Source organism: Strix aluco, chromosome 22, assembly GCF_031877795.1.
Source record: "Strix aluco isolate bStrAlu1 chromosome 22, bStrAlu1.hap1, whole genome shotgun sequence".
Taxonomy (NCBI): Eukaryota; Metazoa; Chordata; class Aves; order Strigiformes; family Strigidae; genus Strix; species Strix aluco.
Genome location: NC_133952.1, coordinates 1,827,693 through 1,846,362, shown reverse-complemented (window position 1 = coordinate 1,846,362; position 18,670 = coordinate 1,827,693). Strand labels below are relative to the sequence as shown.

The window sequence follows — 18,670 nt, the reverse complement described above, 5'->3', positions numbered from 1 at the left end:
CTTCTGTCTGTGTTCTCTCCCTCCAAGGGATATACAGCCACTTGCAGCCCTGAAAAAGACGAATATGTTAGTTTTCTAAAGAAGTGGGATTTTTTGTAAAGTGAAAGGAGCTCATATTCTCATCTATATATTCTCATGACCTGAGCACCTCACACCCTTAACCCCAAGAAGTAAGCAAGTGCCACTGTCACACAGATTCTCCCAGCTGAATCATATTGAGCATTTCCTCAGTCACTGCCCCTCCCTCCCACACTAAACCTTCTCACTTGAGTAGTAAAGCCTCAAACCTGGCCATCTTGTCTCCCCACAGGCAGCACCTGGAATTTGAGTCCTTTCACACGATTTTTTTCACCTCGTACTGAGAGGAAACAGACTCAATCACTGCAGTGCTGTCTATCCTCTAATGCCTTCCCACAATTTCTCCTCTGAGAGCACAGAGGGGCAAATAAACCGTCCCACAGCACCTCAGGGGAGAGCTGTACCACAGCTCGGAGCAGCGGTGGTAGAGCCGTGGAGTCCTGCAGTCGTGGATGGGTGAGCGCTGCCCTGGCAGGGACACACGAACCCGGGTAAGACCCTTTGTTGCTGTTGCACCTACCTGACGTAGGCCTTCTGGAGCATCCCTCAGCAGAGTCTGAGGGAGCTGGGCCTGAGCCAGCAGGAAGTTACGTCCCTCTGATGCCTCTGGCAGTGCAGCTCTAGGCCTCGGCACCACCTGCAACCCGTCTGCCCTCTGTGCAAGGACGGCTGGAAATAGGCTTGAGGCAGCTGGTTTGTGCCCAGCTTTGTGCGAGGTGGTTTTGCTCTCTACCAAAGGCAGCTTGCTTAAAACTGCTTTGGGTGTCAATACAGAAGCAACAGATGCAGAGGTAGAGCAACGAACGGTGCTTTCTATATTTCCTTGGCCTGAGATCACAAAGGAAATTTGTAGTGAAGAAGGCAATCTCTAGCTGAGGCTTTGCCCGCCCTCAGCCTGTTTTGCCACTAGCTTGCTTCCTTGGGTAGTAACGAGGTGGGTTGGTCACACTTCATGCTGGTTTGGGCCCTCCCAAAAGCCAGGACCTTGGCTCATGTGAGGGGAGCTGATCTCTCCCGTCAGCAAAAAAGAGTTGTAGAGTAGAAAAAGGATTAGTGGAGAGCCTTCTTTCCTCCAGTATTACTGAATTGCTAAAGTATATGCTTGTAACATAAAAAAAAAAAGTCTCTATTGTTATTGCAAGCATGATTTCTTCAGAAACTTCAGGATATTAGTCAGCAGGAATAGCCAAGATCTTCCTCTTGGTTTCATGTCTTAAATGAACTTTCATGTGGAAAGTCTTTCATGTGGAACACAGGCACTTATGAACCAGCAGTATGGGATTTAAAAAAAGATAATATCTGTACTCCACAACAGGAAACATCCTTAGTCGGCCCCCTGACCAGGCTCAGTGCAAATTCCCTTCCTATGACAATAAACCAATCATGGTAATAAACTAAGTTTGTGCTTGTGAAAAACATTATCTGTTGAGAAAAGAAATGTGATAGTTCTGCAATTTACATATGAAGTTACGGGATGTTTTGGCTAGAAATCACATATTGCTTGCTTACCCAGGTTTTCATTTGTCTTTTGTTAAGGAATGATTTGTTCTGCCGCGGTTTATCACTGATTTGTCATATTTCTATATACGTGCTTTTTATTGCAATAGGGAATTTGGGGTCCGTGGTAGGAGATACCATTAAGTGACATAGTCCCTGTACACTCCTTTACTCTGGGGTTCTTGGCAGTAACTCTGTAAAGTGATACTTCAATTTCATTTGGGGATTTGAGATGTTACTGTAATGTAAATAGTCACAGTAATAATGATCTGATGTTGTTTCTGTTATCCAGCAAACAAATTGGCTTGCGATACAGAGAACTTGCTATATAAACTTCTATAATGATGCAAAACAATTGTCAGAGTATTTAGAACACTAAAAAGTCCTTACTGCAAAACATTCTTTAGACATATACAATTTTTTAATGTTGCAGTCTGAATACAATTTTATGAAGCTAAAGCCCTTGCAAATTTTATAAATGATCTTTTAACTTTTTTTTATTTTATTTTAGCCACCAGAGGTCACAGTTACTGTAAAAACTCTTTCACTTCAGATGAATAAAGAAGTCGGTTCAAGCAGAATTTTAGGGTTTTTCAAGGGTATGCTTCATGTGATTTTGTTTGCTTCATTTCAGTGGTCAGATATCAGATGTCAGTTAGTGCTGGAGACTTTCTAAAATCTTTTCCACCTCCCAGTTTCTGTGTATGACATTGTAATTGTTTGTATGTGGACAGATGAACAGGGTAACTTGATGAAGCATAAAACTAATGTAGAGAGTTTGGTTTTTTCCCAGCAGTACTGGAGTAGAATTCTTTTAAAATTTAATTGTGTAATCTGGTGCAAAAGCTCCTTTCTATTGCTTCTCTCACCAGTATTTGAGCTGTATCTGTAAAGGATAATTTAAGTAAGCCCCTGATGCTGTAAAACTTATGACTCTGTAGGTCTGTTGCTTCCATTTACACTTGAAGGTTCTGCCCACACAAAATGTTACTCAACATTTTCATGCTAGAGTCCTTTGGAAAAGACACCATGGATGTATTACTGACACACACTTATGTGTTCTTTTACTGATGCTTCCTAAAGCTAGAGCTTTAGAAATAATCAAAGTTAGAAGGAACAAACTTTTCTCCGTTCGATGCCTTCAATATCTCTTAAATTGGAGTAATTTCATTTCACTATATGCACTAGGGAATATTAGTTTTAATTCTGTCCACATTTTCCAGGTGGCTTATATGTGTCTGTCATGACATTAGAGCAGAAAAAAAGCACTGGGGAAAAAAACCCACCAAAACAAATGGGAATGAAGCTTTAAAAATGTGCAGGATGACTGGACCATAGACCAGTACACTATTGGAAACACATTTATAATGCTGTGTTGGTTTGGTTTTGTTTTTTTCTTTAAGGGGTAGAATTTGATGTTGTCTGTGTGAATGGAAGCTCAGCATTTCCCACAGCACCTTTGTAGCTGGTGGATCCTGTTTTGAAAGATGAATGTACGGTATTCACGTGCAGGTCTGTACTCTCAAAACACAGACAAGCTGCATGCAACCTCCTTGCATCGGAACCCAGATGCACAAGAGTGTTGCTCTTTCTTTAAAGCAGTTAAAGTCTTCAGCCCCAGGCATTAGACATCTGGATGGAAATCTGAGCGTGTAACGATGTGACGGTGATAGAACCGATTTCCATTCTGCAGCCAGAAAAAAACCCACACAAGTAAAAGTCACCAGCCCGTGTCCTGCGAGATACCTGAGTTACAGAAATCTTATAACGCTCTTTGGGTGCAGAGCACCCCGGAAATGTTCTGCAAGTGCTGTCCCACAGCAACCAGGATTATACTACATAATCCAGGGTTAGATGGAGATTGAAGTGAGGCAGATTCAGGATTCCTGATCTGGAATCACAGCTTTGGACTGGGACCAGCCAGAAGGTTCAGACAGGCGCAGATGGAACGGTGGCTCTGGCCCCTGTCAGCTCTGTGACCAAGCAAGAACAGTAGGTGATGCATTAACAGATGTTCATAAACAGACTTCCTGTTACTTAGCCTTGAACTAATCCCCTCTTATCCCCTGCCCAAGATCTAGGGTTGCTTTTTCGCCCTCTGCCTCCTCTCCTAACAATGAAGACTCAGATTCCAACCGTGACTGGGGCTCTGCCTTCCACACCTCGCAATGCCCAGGCAAGGACTCCTATGTGGGTCTTCCCAAACCTGACACTGGAATCTCTAGTTACAGGACTGCTGTTGTCTTATCTCATAAATCAAATACTCCTGTCACAGGATCTACTGACTACAGTATCATGTGAACTGCACAGCGTGGTTCAAACAAAAAGTTGCTCAATATTTTGTCCAACTGTATGAGGAAACAGCATGAGTGTTGGCCAGTAGGAATTAAGACATCAGCATAAATTAAGTCAGCTTGTAATAACCTGCTGTGCAGTCATCCTGGGGCAAGGAGGAGGTAGAGACCTGCAGTAACAACTTGCAAGAGTTGGTGACTCAGATGCTCACTGAAAAAACACAAGAGCAGGAAAGCCATAACCAATTTGGAACTGATTGTTTGGTCACTCCAGGATGCTGCAGACCTCATTTGTCTCTGGTGTGTCTAATAGAGATATCTGCTGTGTCTCAGTCCCACATTGCCTGCTTGGGGAAACTGGAATGCACAGTGCTATGCTGGTGCTGCTAGCAAAACAGGAGCAAAAAAACCACTGAGACTGACAGGCAATTTCAATCAAACCTAAGAGATGGTTGGAGGTCTCAGGAATATTATGTTGACATGAGTTCAGGGAAAATGGGCAACTAGGTAGAGAGGGAGATTCAAATTTGCTAGTCCCTTAAGGGAAAGACAGCAATAGGAACTCACCTTTATTGCTGTATACTGAAGGATTCAGAGATGAGAGAAATGTTACAAGTTCTTTGCACCACAAGACAAGCTTTGATCAGAGCTTCTACCCTATCAGGCAGAAAATGCTTTGAGTGTGAGACATAAAGCTACAGGAAACTTCTCCTTCCAAGTTCCACTGCTCACAAGCGTATTTGATCACAATAGGAAATGTATCTCTTTTCATTCTCAAACAGGCTGCATTAAGTCTACTGTTTTGGTTTTTTTTTTTCTTTCCCCAGGAGAGACATTTGCACTTAAAGAGCACAGCTGTTGTATTTCAGTCCAAAAAAGCAAACAGACTGATGAAATTATAAGCGGTTAAAAAAACCCCTGAAAACATGAGATGACTGCTGCTACCTAACTTCCAGGCTCCCTATGCCTTCTACCAATGACGACAAAACTAAGGAATCAGACTGGTGGTTTTTAACCTTCTGAGAAGAGATCAAAGGCACAAATGCTCTGGGATACCTTTGGGTATTAGCTGTATACACCGCACCTGCAAAGGTAAAGCCTGGACTAAAGATGCTGCTGTGTGCATGTGTGAAGGAAGGGACAGAGGTGTGAAGGCAGGGGAGAGGGTCTTTACCCTCCTCGTAGTTCTAAAAGGCTTCTCTCGGGACTTATTATTTCTTACATCCTGTGAATCAGTATTAAATTGGTTGAAGACAATAGCTACTGTCTTTCAGCTGTCCAGAGCACTGTTTCTGTGCCTTAACACCCAGGAAAGTCCTTTTGCTTGTGAAGGGCCAGGCACAACCAATCTGTGGTGGTTGGAGCCTGATGGAAGCTGGTATGAATCTATACCAGGCTCAGGGTTTTTATATTCTGAAGTGGTGATGGGAACATGGAAAAAAAAAAAAAAAAAAACAACAACTTGGTCTGCAGTTAGGGAGACAAGTCAGGAATGACCTGATTACAGGAATAGTGCTGAGCTAAATACATACTTCCCACCCAGCCATAACTGCACTTTAAGTAGGACGGCCTGTTGGTCTTCCCAGCTGCTGTTAGATCACAGTGGTAGAGAGCACTACTGATTTCTGCCTAAAAAGTTAGTGCTGTATTAGCACTGAATGCTGGTCACAGCCTGAGATGTTTCTAACAGTGAAAATCCTGTTGCAAATGTGATAATACCAACGAATTTTGACTTGTCAAACCCATTCCAGGGCAAGGCGAGGCAAGCTCCAACCTTACTGTCACATGAGCAGCAGCTGTCCTTTGTCAGAGAAGCGTGATCTGCCGTGTCAAGTGAAACCTGAAGGAGTGGAAAAGAAGTGGTGATGTGTAGGAAACTGAGGCAGCTGCTGGACGGTAAAATCTGTTCATGTCAACAGACTACCTGCGATCACTGTACAGTGGAGAAAAGTAAGTAACTCTGACCCCCAGCCACCAAATCTAGAAACCCCCAAACTCTGTTATTGTGAAAAAGGGAAGCTTGACATTCATATTTCACAATTGTTCTTCCCTATTTTTCATGTCTGAAGGAGCTTTCACTTTCAGCTTATTTTGTCTATCCCAAATAGCTATAAAATTTAGCATAATCACCTGAAAATCAGAGGAAAAGTTGAGCAAACGACATGCACCATCAACACAAGGTAGAGACAGGGCTGATAACAAGGCCACAGCGTCACTAGGCTTGTGCTTCATGTCCCAGGCCGGTGGTCACAGACAGCGTGTGCCAGAGCTGCCCCCCCCACCGGCAGCTCCAAGGTCATCACCTCCCTCTGACCCGCTGCGTGCCACCACCGTCAGCCAGCGTACGCCCGCTGACGCGGGAAACCAAAAGCACTGCCACCCCCAACACCCCCAGCTCCTGCAGCTGCCATCGCTGGTTTGCAGCTGCATAGAGAAATAGGCTGGGGCACGGAGGATTGAAACTAATGCTATAGCTGACCCTTCCACTTGCTTGTCAGAATTAATTCTAGCCTCAGCCGCTTCCCGATTGCCATTTGTTTTGTGTGTACTTGTAGTGTGGTGGAACGAGACCGACAGGAGACAGACCTCTTCTTCCAGCAGCACTGCTGGCTGGTGCCAGTTAAACTGACTGGGGGCTCCTGCTGTGATTGCCCTGAAAAACTGAGGTGTCAGCAGAATTATGAAACCCTAATAACAGAGTTTTAAGCTATCTGCCTTTGCTACGCAGGCACAGTTGTGGACTGAAAATACAATCCCTGACATGTTCTAGTTGAGCTGTTTTTAGTTGGTGGAGCAGAGGAGCAGAGGTAGAGCTCCCTTGTCTCACAAGTCTGCTTGCCCGCTCTGTGAGAGATTTGCTGCAGTTCTGAACCCATCAAAGGCCTTGACAAAAAGCTCATCTCTTTGCAATGCTTCTCATGCTGCGTCCTGCTGCAAGAATGCTGCCCACTCATTTCAGAAACTAGTTAAGTATTACCACTTTTTTTTCCCCTCCCTTTTTTTTTTTTTTTACTTCAAAAAGAGAGAAGGGGAAATCTGCATTTACATAAACTTCTCCCCTGTAGTATTTGAGGAACAGTGACCCATTTCAACAACATTTTTAATATTCATAGCAACAGCTGTTTCTAAATACTGCCTACGCTTTTGGTAATCCAAACATCTGCTGGGAGGTTGAAGCTGACTAAAAACCAGAACTGATTTAGTAACCCAGCTCGCCAGTGCTGAAAAACATATGGGAGGTGCACAAGGAACTTGAATCAACTGTAGTGGCAGACTTGGGCATTTTGCTTTTCAGTCAAATAATTTGTCAGTCGGGCATCCTCAGTATCTTTTTTCAATAGTTGATTGTTTCCCAGTTGGTGTTGCATGCGTTCATGAACACTTTTTCATGCACAGAGACACAAACGTGGCCCCTAAGTCAGATTTTTGAGGTGTTTACTGACTTTCAGGCCTGGCTCTCTCCCTGCCACAACTTTCACTGTTGTAACCGGCTGGAAGAGGAGGAAAGTGGCCCTGTGAGTCCTGGGGAGCCGTTGGCTCCTGCCCTGCTCACAGTTTCCTCTCCCGCCTCTGTTCTGTTGGGGCAGGGAACCCAGCCCGGGATGAAACAGCGCCTGGCCCGCTTGGGCTTTGTCTTCCCCCTTTTGTTGTCCCAAAACCAGGGCTCTTCACCCAGTGTGCAAAGAGTCAATTAACACACAGAGTTGAGGTATTTGTATTTATTCCAGTTCTGTGCAGAAAAGGGTGCTGGGCATCCAAAGTGGCCAGCACCCCGAGTTACAACACACACGCTATTTATTTGATTCTGAACACACAAGCGCACGCCTCTATATATAAAGTTAGTATTTTATCACAGTATCGTCACATGGCTAGTTTTATTCCTCGATTTCATTCAAAGTCACAGTATCTACCTATTAACATACGTGTGCTCAAATGGTGAAGGGCTTCATGAACAAGTGGGTAACTTAAGTTATAGAGGTGTGGTTTTCATATTATAATGAGCTAAGTTCACCCAAAGGACAGAAAAATAGGTACTTTCTACAGCACGGTTTCAGATCACTGTTCTGTTGTTATAAATCTTAATAATCCTTCTATCCTAGAGCTAAGCAGCCGTATATTTGTTTATAGCAGTAGTGACCCTGGTTAGAAAACAAAACCCAGACTCTGAGCTGCAGATCGTATGAGAGACGTTATTTTTTGTCTTTTGCTGAACTTCGGCTCTTTCCTCCTTTCGCAACACTCCCTTCCCCGCCGCCCGCCCACCCGACTGTTTGCGCTTTCGTTTTCGTCTTCGTGGCAGCGCTGCGGCCGCGGCTCGTGGCGGCCGCGGGTGGCCCTGCCCGGCCCCGCTCCGCTGCATGGGGCGGCGGCCCCGGGCCGCGGGGAGGCCGCTGAGGGGCCGCGGAGCCCCGCACCTGCGGGACGCGGCCCAGCGGACCATGCGCCTGGTGAGTGGGGGCCCGGCTCCCCGCCGGCGGGGTGGGGCGGGAACGGCGAGCGGCCGCGGCCCAGGCCCCGGTCCCGGTCCCGGCCCAGGCCCAGGCCCCGGCCCGCCTCAGGCCCCGGTCCCGGCCCAGGCCTCGCCTCAGGCCCCGGCCCGCCTCAGGCCCAGGCCCCGGCCCTGCGGGCGGGCTCGTTCGTCAGGAACCCCCTGTGCGAGATGGCGGCGAGCAGGCCCCGTGAGGTGGAAATCGGTTCTTGTGTCGCCTCAAGGTTTTTGCCGTTGTGCTGGTCACGCAGCTGGATGGCGGGGACGCCCTGGACTGCAGGCCCTACGAGTATGCCGTGGGTGCTGGGTGCTGCCCGCTCTGTGCTGCCGGTAGGTAACTGGGGGCTGCTCGCTTGCTGGGGAGGAAGGCTCCCTTCCTCCTCCTCCTCCCTCCATCCCTCCCTCAGCACGGCAGCGGGTGATGGGGGTGACCGGTCTTCTCTGCTGGAGCTGGCTGCGCCCCGGCGAGAGTCTTGCGGGTCAGTGGTGTGAGCGCCCAGCCCGCGCCCCGCTGCCAGCCCCGCAGGGCCCTGTCCCGTTCTCTGGAGCCTCAGAGGGGAGGGAGCGATCGCCAGAGTCTCTCTGCCGTGGTAGTTGGCAATTTCATCATTTCTAAGGGCCTTAATTTTGGGTCCTGATTTCTGTTTTAGGATTATCTCTGCAACTGCCATTAGAATATTTCTGAGTAGTTTACTCATAGTAGTTACAGGTGGTTTAATGCCAGTGCCAGTCCCTGGCCACATAGACTTTGCTAATGGAGCCCCTTGTCTGGGGGGGTTGTTTCTGGTTTTCAGGACTGCGGGTTTTCAAGCATTGCACTGCAAATTCCAGCACAACATGTGTACCTTGCGTAGAGGATACATACACAGATCATCCCAATGGTTTAGAACGCTGCCAGAAATGTAAACTGTGTGATAAAGGTGAGGAGGATGCTAAAGAACGAGTTTAATTGGATTTTTCATGCCTTTTGTGGATACATTCTCCCCTTCTCCTTTCTTGACTCACTTGCTTGATGAATTGATTAGAGTATGAAGGACAGAGAGGCTCATGTCACAGTGCAGGCCTCAGAATGCTGTTGCTGGGTGATGGATGGGAAAAACTGGCATGGATCTTCAGCTGGCACCTCTGGAAGTTTGATCTGCAGCCTCCCTCTGAACGTTTAAAGGCTCCTTTAGATTGCAGCAGGTGTCTAAAGAGCTGCCTTGGAATGCTGGGATAAAGCAGGACAGAAAGAGCTCCTGGTGTCCTGCTCCACCAGGATGGCTAATTTAAAAACATTTGAGTGGGGAGTATTTTGCTTTTGCCATGCAACACTTAGGACAGACATAAATGTGACCCAAGATGCTGTGTCTGTGAGGAAATGGGCTCTGTTTATACATCAGAAAAGCAGTTGTCTTCACTAATCCTGTTAGTTCTGGTGCTCTCCACCAGTGCATCGAGGCAAGGCTAAACATTCGCTTTTGCTTTTGTATCTGTTGATTGTACCCCTGTAAATACTGTGGCTGTGCATGTACATTTCTCTCAGGAGCCAACCTAGTGCCAGAAGTAGCATGTACCTATATGAAGAATACTGTGTGTGGCTGTCCGCCTGGGTATTTCTGCAGTTATTTGGGGCATGAAGACTGTGAACTTTGTCAACGCTACACCGTCTGCTTTCCTGGCACTATGGTAAAAGAAAGGGGTAAGCCAACGTAGCATCAATAACACCAAAAGCAAAACTTTCTGATGGGGAATGCCTTTGGCGCTTGATTTTGAGGAGGCTGACAGTCAGTTCATGCAAGAAAAACTCAAGTGAAGGATCAGTGTGGATGAATAGGGCCAGCACATCCTAGGTGTGAGGTATGACAGTCTGCTGTGCTGTGTCAGAGCAGCAGTGCGCAGCTGGAAGCTTGCAGGATCCGTGGAAGTCCTAGATGCTGAGGTAGTTGATGTGGCCGAGAATGCTTGTTTCCTGTCTGCAAAGACGGAAGTGTGTGAGCTTTTGTCTGTAGTGAAGAGTCTCTGCAGTAATCAGTCATTTACAAAGACCGTGCTGAACTGACGTTTTCCTCAGCCACAGGTGCAGATAGAAATCCTGCTGCCTTCTCCCTTATAGGCACAAAGACCACTGACTATGTGTGTGAAGCCTGTCCTCCCGGAACCTCCTCAACAGCCAACATGTCTTTCAGTTGTACACCATGGCCCACGTAAGCAGCTCTTACTCGTTATGGGCATGGGACTGTTCTCTTGAACTGATGGGTCTGCATTTTGCTGGCTTCGAAACAGCAGTTTCCTGCTTCCAGTAAGGCACCGAGTGTGGAATCCTGTTCTTGGGTCCCACTCTTTCTTGGGAACAGCTTAACTTCTCTCTTTATAAACTCATTAACATGACAGATCTAGCCTTCAGCCTCTTGTCCTAACTTCTCACTGCACAGGAGACTGTCAGACAGCTCTAACAGAGCTGGATCTGGACCCCTGAAGAGCAGTGCACCCCTCTGGGTACCTGGGCTTCAGCTGACACATCCCTTAGTTATAGTAACAGGGGGGAGTTTGCTTCTGAGGAGAATCAATTTGCATTTACAAGCATTAAAACAAAGAGGTAGAAGTCATCTCCTTCTTGGATTACCCACCAAGTCAGGAAGACTGTTGTGAATGCCCCTGGGTGTGGAGGTGTGATGTTAAAAGCAGCACAGCATTTCCACTGCAAGGTCTGCTGACAGGTTCTAAGAATGCAATTATTTCTTTTCTTGCATCAGACTTAAGGAGAACGGCTGGGTACAAGGAGAGGACAGGAATCCTTTCTCACATTCCTCTGTTGCAGTAGTTGGTTGTGTTGGAGGCGTGCTGCTAGTTGTTGCAGCTGGCCTGTGCCTTGCATATGTCTGGCACAGGAGGAAAAGTTACGCGCCACGTAAGTACAAATAGCATGTGTATAAAGGGGTAGTTTTGTCATAGTTAGTATTCTGAAGAATGGTCTTCATTTCACCAGATGCTGAGCTGAAACCTTAACAGCCAGTTAGAGGTGAACTGTGAGGAAATTTCTGCTCTCTGTGTGTGTGTGTCAACCTGTTGTAATGATGCCTCCCTGGGGGGGTGCCTGTGCCCAAGCACGCCTACACCCGTGTAAGAACAAGAGAACGGGATTAGAAAAATGCACTACTATAAAGTTCCCTTTACTGCATTTTGATGGGACTGTTTCCTTTTCTTTGCAGCGGTGCAGGAATCAGGGGTGAGTATCTCTTTTGGTTTTAATAGTATGTTGAAATCTGAAGTAGGTTTTTTGTTTGGTGTTTGTATGTGCTGTGTGCTCGATGGGCTCGGTGCGCACTGGTGCAGCTTGTGGATCCTGGGAGTGTCTGTGAGTTCCAGAATCCCCAAGACTATGCAGTATAAACCCATTTTATGTGATTCTTGTTGGGAGGCTTGGGATCTAGTGCTAATGCTGTTGTTACCGCCTGCCGTTGTCTAAGAATTCATATTTAAGGGGGTTTAGGAGATGAACTCCTACTAAAAACCACGTGTGTCTTAGTAGCTGTGTTTATCTCTCCATCCTACAGTATTATTATCACCTAAAAGTTCCTGTTAGTGATTTGCAAGATCTGATACCTGTGCAGCCAGTGATGTGTTTTATAGGAAAAACATGGAATGAACTGTATAATTTGCACTTCTGATTTGAGAGGGGCCCTAAAGTGACTCTTGCTCTTAAGGAAGAAGCAACAGTCGAGCTGTTAGTAGTGAAAATAGCAGGCATTTACTAATAAAGGCTGACTCTTCATACTCTGTGTTTTCCTTTGACATGTTTTAAAGAATGGACAGCAGGGTCAGGCTTTGATATTAACCGTGGAGAGTGGGGATCAAACAACTGTTCCTGTGCAAGAAACCAGTGCCGATCCTAAAGAAACCATGCTTGAATAGCCATTTTTGTTTGAACTGTTGTGGACAGTGGACATGGTAAAATAAAACCCAGAAAAACAACCACAGAAAAACCCACAAAACCCAAAACACCCCAACAAAAAAAGCCCAACCTTTTGTCCAAATATTCATGGAGAAAAAGACAGCTTGAAAACGAGAAGGAGGATCTGCAAATGAGGTAAGGATGCCAAGTGGCATCTTCTGAAGTGTGGCAGTGTGAAATAGCTGAGTGATCAAGGCATTGCTCGGTGTCATCAGAGGTTGTAGAGCTCCTTCCTTTTCCCTCCCCACTTTATGGAGCTGTGGCCTGGGTGGTGTGCCTTTCCTTCCTACCAACTTGGACAGTTATCACTTGGTATGCAAGGAATTACTCCAAGGTATGTTTGTGGATGGAAAAAACCAGCATTTTTTCGTTTGAAAGTTTCCACATAACTAATACCTAACACGTTTTCCAAATGTATTTTGGACAAACTTTTCCTTTTTAGAAGACAATATTGATGGAAAGCAGCTTTTAGGAATCTCATGAATGTTGTATACACAGTTACTGTCTTCTGCTAGTCAGCCCTGCTCTCATCCGTGGTCACGTCTTACAACAAAGAAAGTTAAGGTTCTGCGTGAACGTTATGTCTAGGAGTGAAGTTCTTACTAATGAAAACACGTTCTCTCTGTAAAAGAACTTTCCTGTTACCTGAAGAAGGGAAAACACCGGGTTTCTTGGCCATTGACATTATCTTGAGGAAAAGCATTATTCTTAAAGAGCATTATGGTGGACGTAGATTTTTGAGGAAGGATTTGGTGAGGATAGCAATGCTTTATTTCACAGCTGAGCCTGAGGTGAAGAATTGTCTATGAAACGAGATGTGGGAGATGGAGAGAGGCGTGGGAAGGCACGTGCTGGGTGCCGCGGGACGGCAGGAGGAGGTGCTGGGGCTGACGGAGTGAGCAGATCCGAGATGGGCTGTGAAAGCGTCAGTGTCAGGGTGAGGAGCCGGTTCTGCATGAGTGCGATTAGGGAGGCTGACATGGGAGATGCCTCTGCATTTCCATTCTGAATGACTAAGGAAGAGTGGAGGAGTGGGAGACGGGAGAACAGCTTGCAGTAATCGGCACGGGTTGCCCACGTTTTAATGCAGTCCCTCAATCCGTGTTCACCCAGGCCACGGATCTCCAGGCCACAGCTCTCTGACAGCAAACTTGCACACCCCTTCCCCACATGACTATGAGGAGTGGAAGAAAATAGGAAATGGTTGTCTTTTTGCTTAGGGAAAATATGATGGACAACTTCTTCGTTTTTTAAAAAAAAACTATATTAGTTTGTTCAGCAGAATTAGTTCTGTATTTTTTTTTAAAATAAGCTGACATTTCAGGAAAACGTATTTTTTATAAGAATGGCTACAAGTAGCTATACAAAAGTACAGCTCTGTTGTAAAATCAAGCTGCAAGCAATGGAATGTTAAACATTTTAGAGAATGCTTTAAAATTACTTTTAAAATTTGTGCTGTATACATGCAGATCTGTCCAGGAAGAAGTACCTTCTGTTAAAGTTCTATGAATAAAAATGTTGTGATTTTTAGTGTTTTTTTTAAAGTACCAATAAAAGTCATGTTTATGAAAACCTTTATGTTGCAGTAATCACAGAAGGGCAAACTGTCTATAATTTGGTTTTGCTCCTAGCTATTTTTATATGAAAAGGTATGCCCACAGCATTTACAATCCCCATGTCAAAGTTCTGAAAGTATCTGAAATTAAAAGCGGTACAGACTCTGTTGGTTCTTGCACGTCTGCTGAGCGCCACACAAAAAGAACTCAACAAGCCCCGACTTTATTGCACTTTTAGAATCAGTTTTACTTTCAGTGGTCAAATACATGACAAGTCAGTAAGGCAGTTCTAACGTGTCATTCTGAAAATACCAGTGGCGCCCAGGAAACGCGTTACTGCTTTTTGTGTTTGCCAGTTTTGTGGCTGGTCTGATACAACTTGCTGAATGTGTCACCATGAACAGTGAAGTAAAGATAAGCACGGGGCAAACGCATTTTTTTTTTTTCCCCCTGACCTTTTTTCTCTAGATTAGTTCTTTGGAAGCTGGTTAATGTTTCATGGGGCTGGATGTTTTCCAACATCTGGCTGACTGTAGCATTTGCTAATTGTTAACCACTGCTTGCTCCTCCACAATACTTGTGTATGAAGGGTTAATTCCATTGCTTAGTTAAAAGCTTTCCTGAGCAAACTTTCAAGATAAAACCAAAACCCCAAATGGAGAGAGTTCAGAGAACAGTGACGAGGAAACCTCAGCCTCCTCTGTGCTACATGCCAGCCTTGGGTAAGTTCTACCTTTATCTTTAAAGACTTGATTTTCTTGTCGAAGGCCAGCTTTGGCAGCGGTAGCATCCTGCTTTTGCACCTGCACTGGTGACACGTGTGGCTTTGAACAGACTTCAAATCTTACAGCTTTGCAACTCCCAGTACTTCTTTCAGCTTACAGGTAGCAGGTGTTACTCAGTCCCTCGCTGGCTGACGCACGTTGTTTTCTTCCAGAAATGCGAATTGTGCCATTCATCACCTGGCAGTGACATTTCTGGCGGGGTGCCTGGCGTTTTGGTGGGCACAGAGCTTGCTCTCAGGATGGTGGTGGTCAGGTTTTGAAGATTTCATTGCTTTTGGCTTCGGCATAATCCGGATCTGTTAATTCTCACCTTGGGTTAATTAGTGTTTGTAAAGCACTTTGTAAACCTCAGTGGACAGGTGCTAGACACGTGTAAACCTTTTATAGGTGCTGCAGGTGCGCTGACGGCTGCTGCTGGACCGTGGGTGTCTGGTTGCCTTACAGCCTGTGTGATTTTTAAATTATTGTATTGGCATACTCTGGATCTTAAATTACCCAGTATTACTTCCTTACTTTAAACAGCTGTGAAAGCAGATGAAAATCTCAAGGAGGGAGAGGAGTTAAATATTACTGTTGTTCAGTGGTGTTGTTTGGAAGAGGACTTTAATGTGGTGTTTAGGCAGCAATTGCTCCAAAGATGTTTTTGCAGAGAAGTATCTGTCCTCCAGCCCCATCGTTATTAGATGATCAGAAGCCAGAGATGCATATCTAAAACAGCACCGAAACTTTGCCGTTTCATTACTCTGGAGACTGGAGAGCCAAGACTTGTGGGAAGAGGTAACCTACGATTAGAATTCTGGGGCCGACAGCACGAAGAACATTTCATCTTGTATTTCCTCTTGACTTGAGAAACCGAGTTTGTCCCGCTGAGCATTGGGAAGACCCTTCAAAAGGCACTGTCAGGCAGCTGGGCCTGGGTAGGAGCTCTTGGTTTCTGTGACTGTGGTTGCACTTGGAAGAAGACGCTGTAGGTAACCTGGGAGCTTTGCACCGTCAGGTAAAGAGATGGGATGCAGCATCAGACTAGGATCAGCAATCTACCAACTAAAAAAAATTGGGGGGGGGATGCCTGTCGTAGCAGCAATGTGTTTAATGTCTACAGCAACTCTGTGTTTGATGCAGTCTGAAAAAAACTGCTAATGTTTAGATGTGCCTTTTGGTCTGTTTTAGAAGTTGGAGCCCGATTTGTCACCAGGTGGCAGCATGGGAGAAGGAAAGATTTCATTTTCCTCTCCTTCTGGAAAATGCCTGAGTGTTTCTTCTTTTCCCAAGTATGTAATAAAGCTGCTCTGATGCTTAATTACCTGCGAGTCTAAAACGGAATCAGATCTGCAGCAAAACACCTCTGGGTACAGGATTTTCCACTAGGCTCAAGCAATTTCTGCAAGATCTACTAATTTCTGTGCGGTTACATGTATTTGTCCACTATCTTAGTAATTGATTATGGTGCTCCGTTGTGGTTGGGGGTGAGGGGTGTTAGAGGGGGCTAAGACGGAGGCTGTTCATGTCTCGGAGGTGTACGAACATACGTTATGTGTGACTTAGCCCGGAAGGTCAGTTTTGACAAAAGCAGTCCTGTGTGCGTGGCTGGCTGGCAGGTTGTGTTGGCTCGGGTGGGGCACGTGTGTGTGGAGAATGCTTCATGTCTGAAAGCTCTGCGCGTGATGAATATGCATCTTGTTCCTTCCTGGAGAGCATAAGCCCTGTTTTCAGTAGTGAATTTGGATTACTGGGAATTCCTTTAAAAAATACTACAGAACCTTGTTTCGGGGACAAACAGTTTCATTCTTACTGAACACTAAATACATTATTTATTTGTGCAGGTGGAGAAAAAGATGGTGTTGTACAGGGCTCCCCAGGTGACTCTGTTCCATGGAAAATAACTGAAAAGTCATTGCAACTGCTGAAGAAACGAAGTATGAGGCGTCAGGTAAGGGCAGGTGTTGCTTGTAGCTGAACCTGCTGCCCTGATTTGAAGTGGGGAGAGCAGCTGTCGCTTAAACTTCACCTGAGCGTGGGACAAACGATCAGCAGTGTCTTAGCTCAGCGAATGGGCCCTCTGCTCCCAGCGCTGGCGCTCGGTCACCGAACGTGCTCGGTCTCTGCCACTGCTGCTCACAGACCGCGCGGGGCTGCTGCCACCAGCCACCGGCAACGTCCCGGCAGACTCCGGGCGGCCCCGCGGCCGGGCAGGAGGGTGCCCGGTTGTACCGTGCGGTGCTGACCAGCTGCGGTGGAAAATTTGACTTGATAGACTGAAGGTTTTTAAAGCTCAGTCTGGTCAGGACTGGGATCTTCCTGGGAAGGTTTTATTTCTGCTCTGAACTTTAAATCGGCAGTTGTGTTAAACTTAGAAGGGAAGCTTACAGGTGGCACAGGTCTCAGTTGGAGACCTGATGCCATGTAGTGACCTAAGTGCAAAGCAACAGACCCTCTTTACAAGCCACGATCTTAATTTGAAAGTCCTCGGCATTTATCTCTTTGAGGATGGTCATTCACTGATAGGTTAAGCTCAGTGAAACTGAAAGCTGCCCCTGTCCTCACTTTGAATTGTTTCTCACTTGTAGCACAGCTCCTCTTCTGTGGCCCTTGTGCATATGATTATGGAAAAGTAACCTAGTGGTGTCCTGGTTTCAGCTGGAATAGACATGAGAAGTTGAAAAGTCCTTGATTTCTGAGCAACGACTAAAACCACCAGTACATTATCAACATTCTTCTCATATCAAACCCCATACTGAATCCAAAACACAGCGCTGTTCTAGCTGATAAGAAGGGAAAAAAAAATGAACTCTCTTGCAGCCAAAACCAGGACAAGTGGTCAGCAGGGAGTGCGTTGTTGTCCCAGCCTCTCCCTTACCTCTGGTCTTGTTTCAGCACGGGGAAGGGACTGGAGCTGGGGAGGGGAGGTGTGAATGCAGTGGGGGCCACGTAGAAGGACACGCGTGGGACTGTAAAGGGAGGTTGTAGCTTGTGAGCTCGGGTTGTGCTGGCACAGACACAACGTGGCAGATGGGAAGAGTCTTCTGCAGGTGGGAGGCGTAATAAACTTACATGAAAAAAGAAAGTAACTTCCATGTGCTGTAATAATAACTCGGAATAAAACCTCACAGGCACATTTTAATTATCCCTTTAGCAGTTGCATGTGCCAGAACTTCTAATGGCACATCTCCAGAGCTTAATGATTTTGCAGAGTAATTAAATTGTCAGCCATGTGAACCTCCTCCACCTGACCTCTGCACGGCTGTGTGCTGGTTCCCTTGCTTGGCGTATAGATACCGCTGGCGCCTTCCCGAGTTCCCCCACGGTCGGCAGCGACTGCCTCGCAGTCTGCTGTCAGACAGTTTCATAGTCCTTCTGCTGAGACTTCAGTGAGCAAATGGAAAAGAGTGAAATTCTCAGGGCCCAAACTCTCCTGCGAATATGGCAACAAAGAACAATGACTTGTACTTACAGACAGGCAGATCTGATTAACCCTAGGACCATTTCTGTCATCTGTGGAGTCCATGCTAAGTTAATATTACTGTAATATTTGTAGCAGACTTGTAGCTGTTATAGTCCAGTTAAACCAGTTCATAACACCATGTTACTGGTCACAACTTTGGTTGAGTTTCTTCCATAATCTCATGCTTTAGTTCTTGTGTGTAACTCTGTGACCTGTCTCGCGAGCAAGGGACCTTCCCAGCGTGTTGGGAACGTGCTGGGCTGCGTACCCTGCTCCCCAGCCTGAATTATTTCTGTATTTCTTACAGTGCAATGAAGAGGTCTACATCTGATAACAAAACACAGGAGCATGAAATATCTAAGCAGCGATGAAGCTGGCAAGGACTGTCTTTGTTCTGTTACTCCCTTTTTGCATTCAGAGTCTTGTGTGGTAGCTGGACCACTGCAAATGTGAGTGTTATATGTGGAAGATACCGTGCCAGGTTCTGCCTTGGAGTTTGTGATATTCACACTGGCAATCAATAGTTTGTGTTATTTCTTTTCTTCCCCTTTTTATATTGTCTCTTGGGTTTTGCATTAAAAAGTTCCTCCTCAAA

At 45.9% G+C, this 18,670-nt stretch overlaps 1 protein-coding gene across 1 annotated transcript; it reads left to right on the top strand.

Moving 5' to 3' along the window:
* Nucleotides 1-8,158: 8,158 nt before the first annotated feature.
* On the top strand, nt 8,159-18,670 carry TNFRSF14 (TNF receptor superfamily member 14). The gene is made up of 9 exons (XM_074848365.1): nt 8,159-8,317; nt 8,583-8,688; nt 9,153-9,278; nt 9,884-10,039; nt 10,412-10,544; nt 11,094-11,248; nt 11,550-11,566; nt 16,457-16,563; nt 18,383-18,670. Exons 1-8 carry the CDS (start codon nt 8,228-8,230, stop codon nt 16,514-16,516), a joined length of 843 nt encoding a protein of 280 aa, XP_074704466.1. The 5' UTR covers nt 8,159-8,227; the 3' UTR covers nt 16,517-16,563; nt 18,383-18,670.

Excerpts from the sequence above, each read along its gene's own strand:
- TNFRSF14 (XM_074848365.1), top strand. The coding sequence starts at position 8,228 with ATGGGGCGGCGGCCCCGGGCCGCGGGGAGGCCGCTGAGGGGCCGCGGA. Across the intron at positions 10,040-10,411 it reads CACTATGGTAAAAGAAAGGG|CCACAGGTGCAGATAGAAAT; the intron begins GTAAGCCAACGT and ends CGTTTTCCTCAG. Across the intron at positions 10,545-11,093 it reads AGTTGTACACCATGGCCCAC|ACTTAAGGAGAACGGCTGGG; the intron begins GTAAGCAGCTCT and ends TTCTTGCATCAG.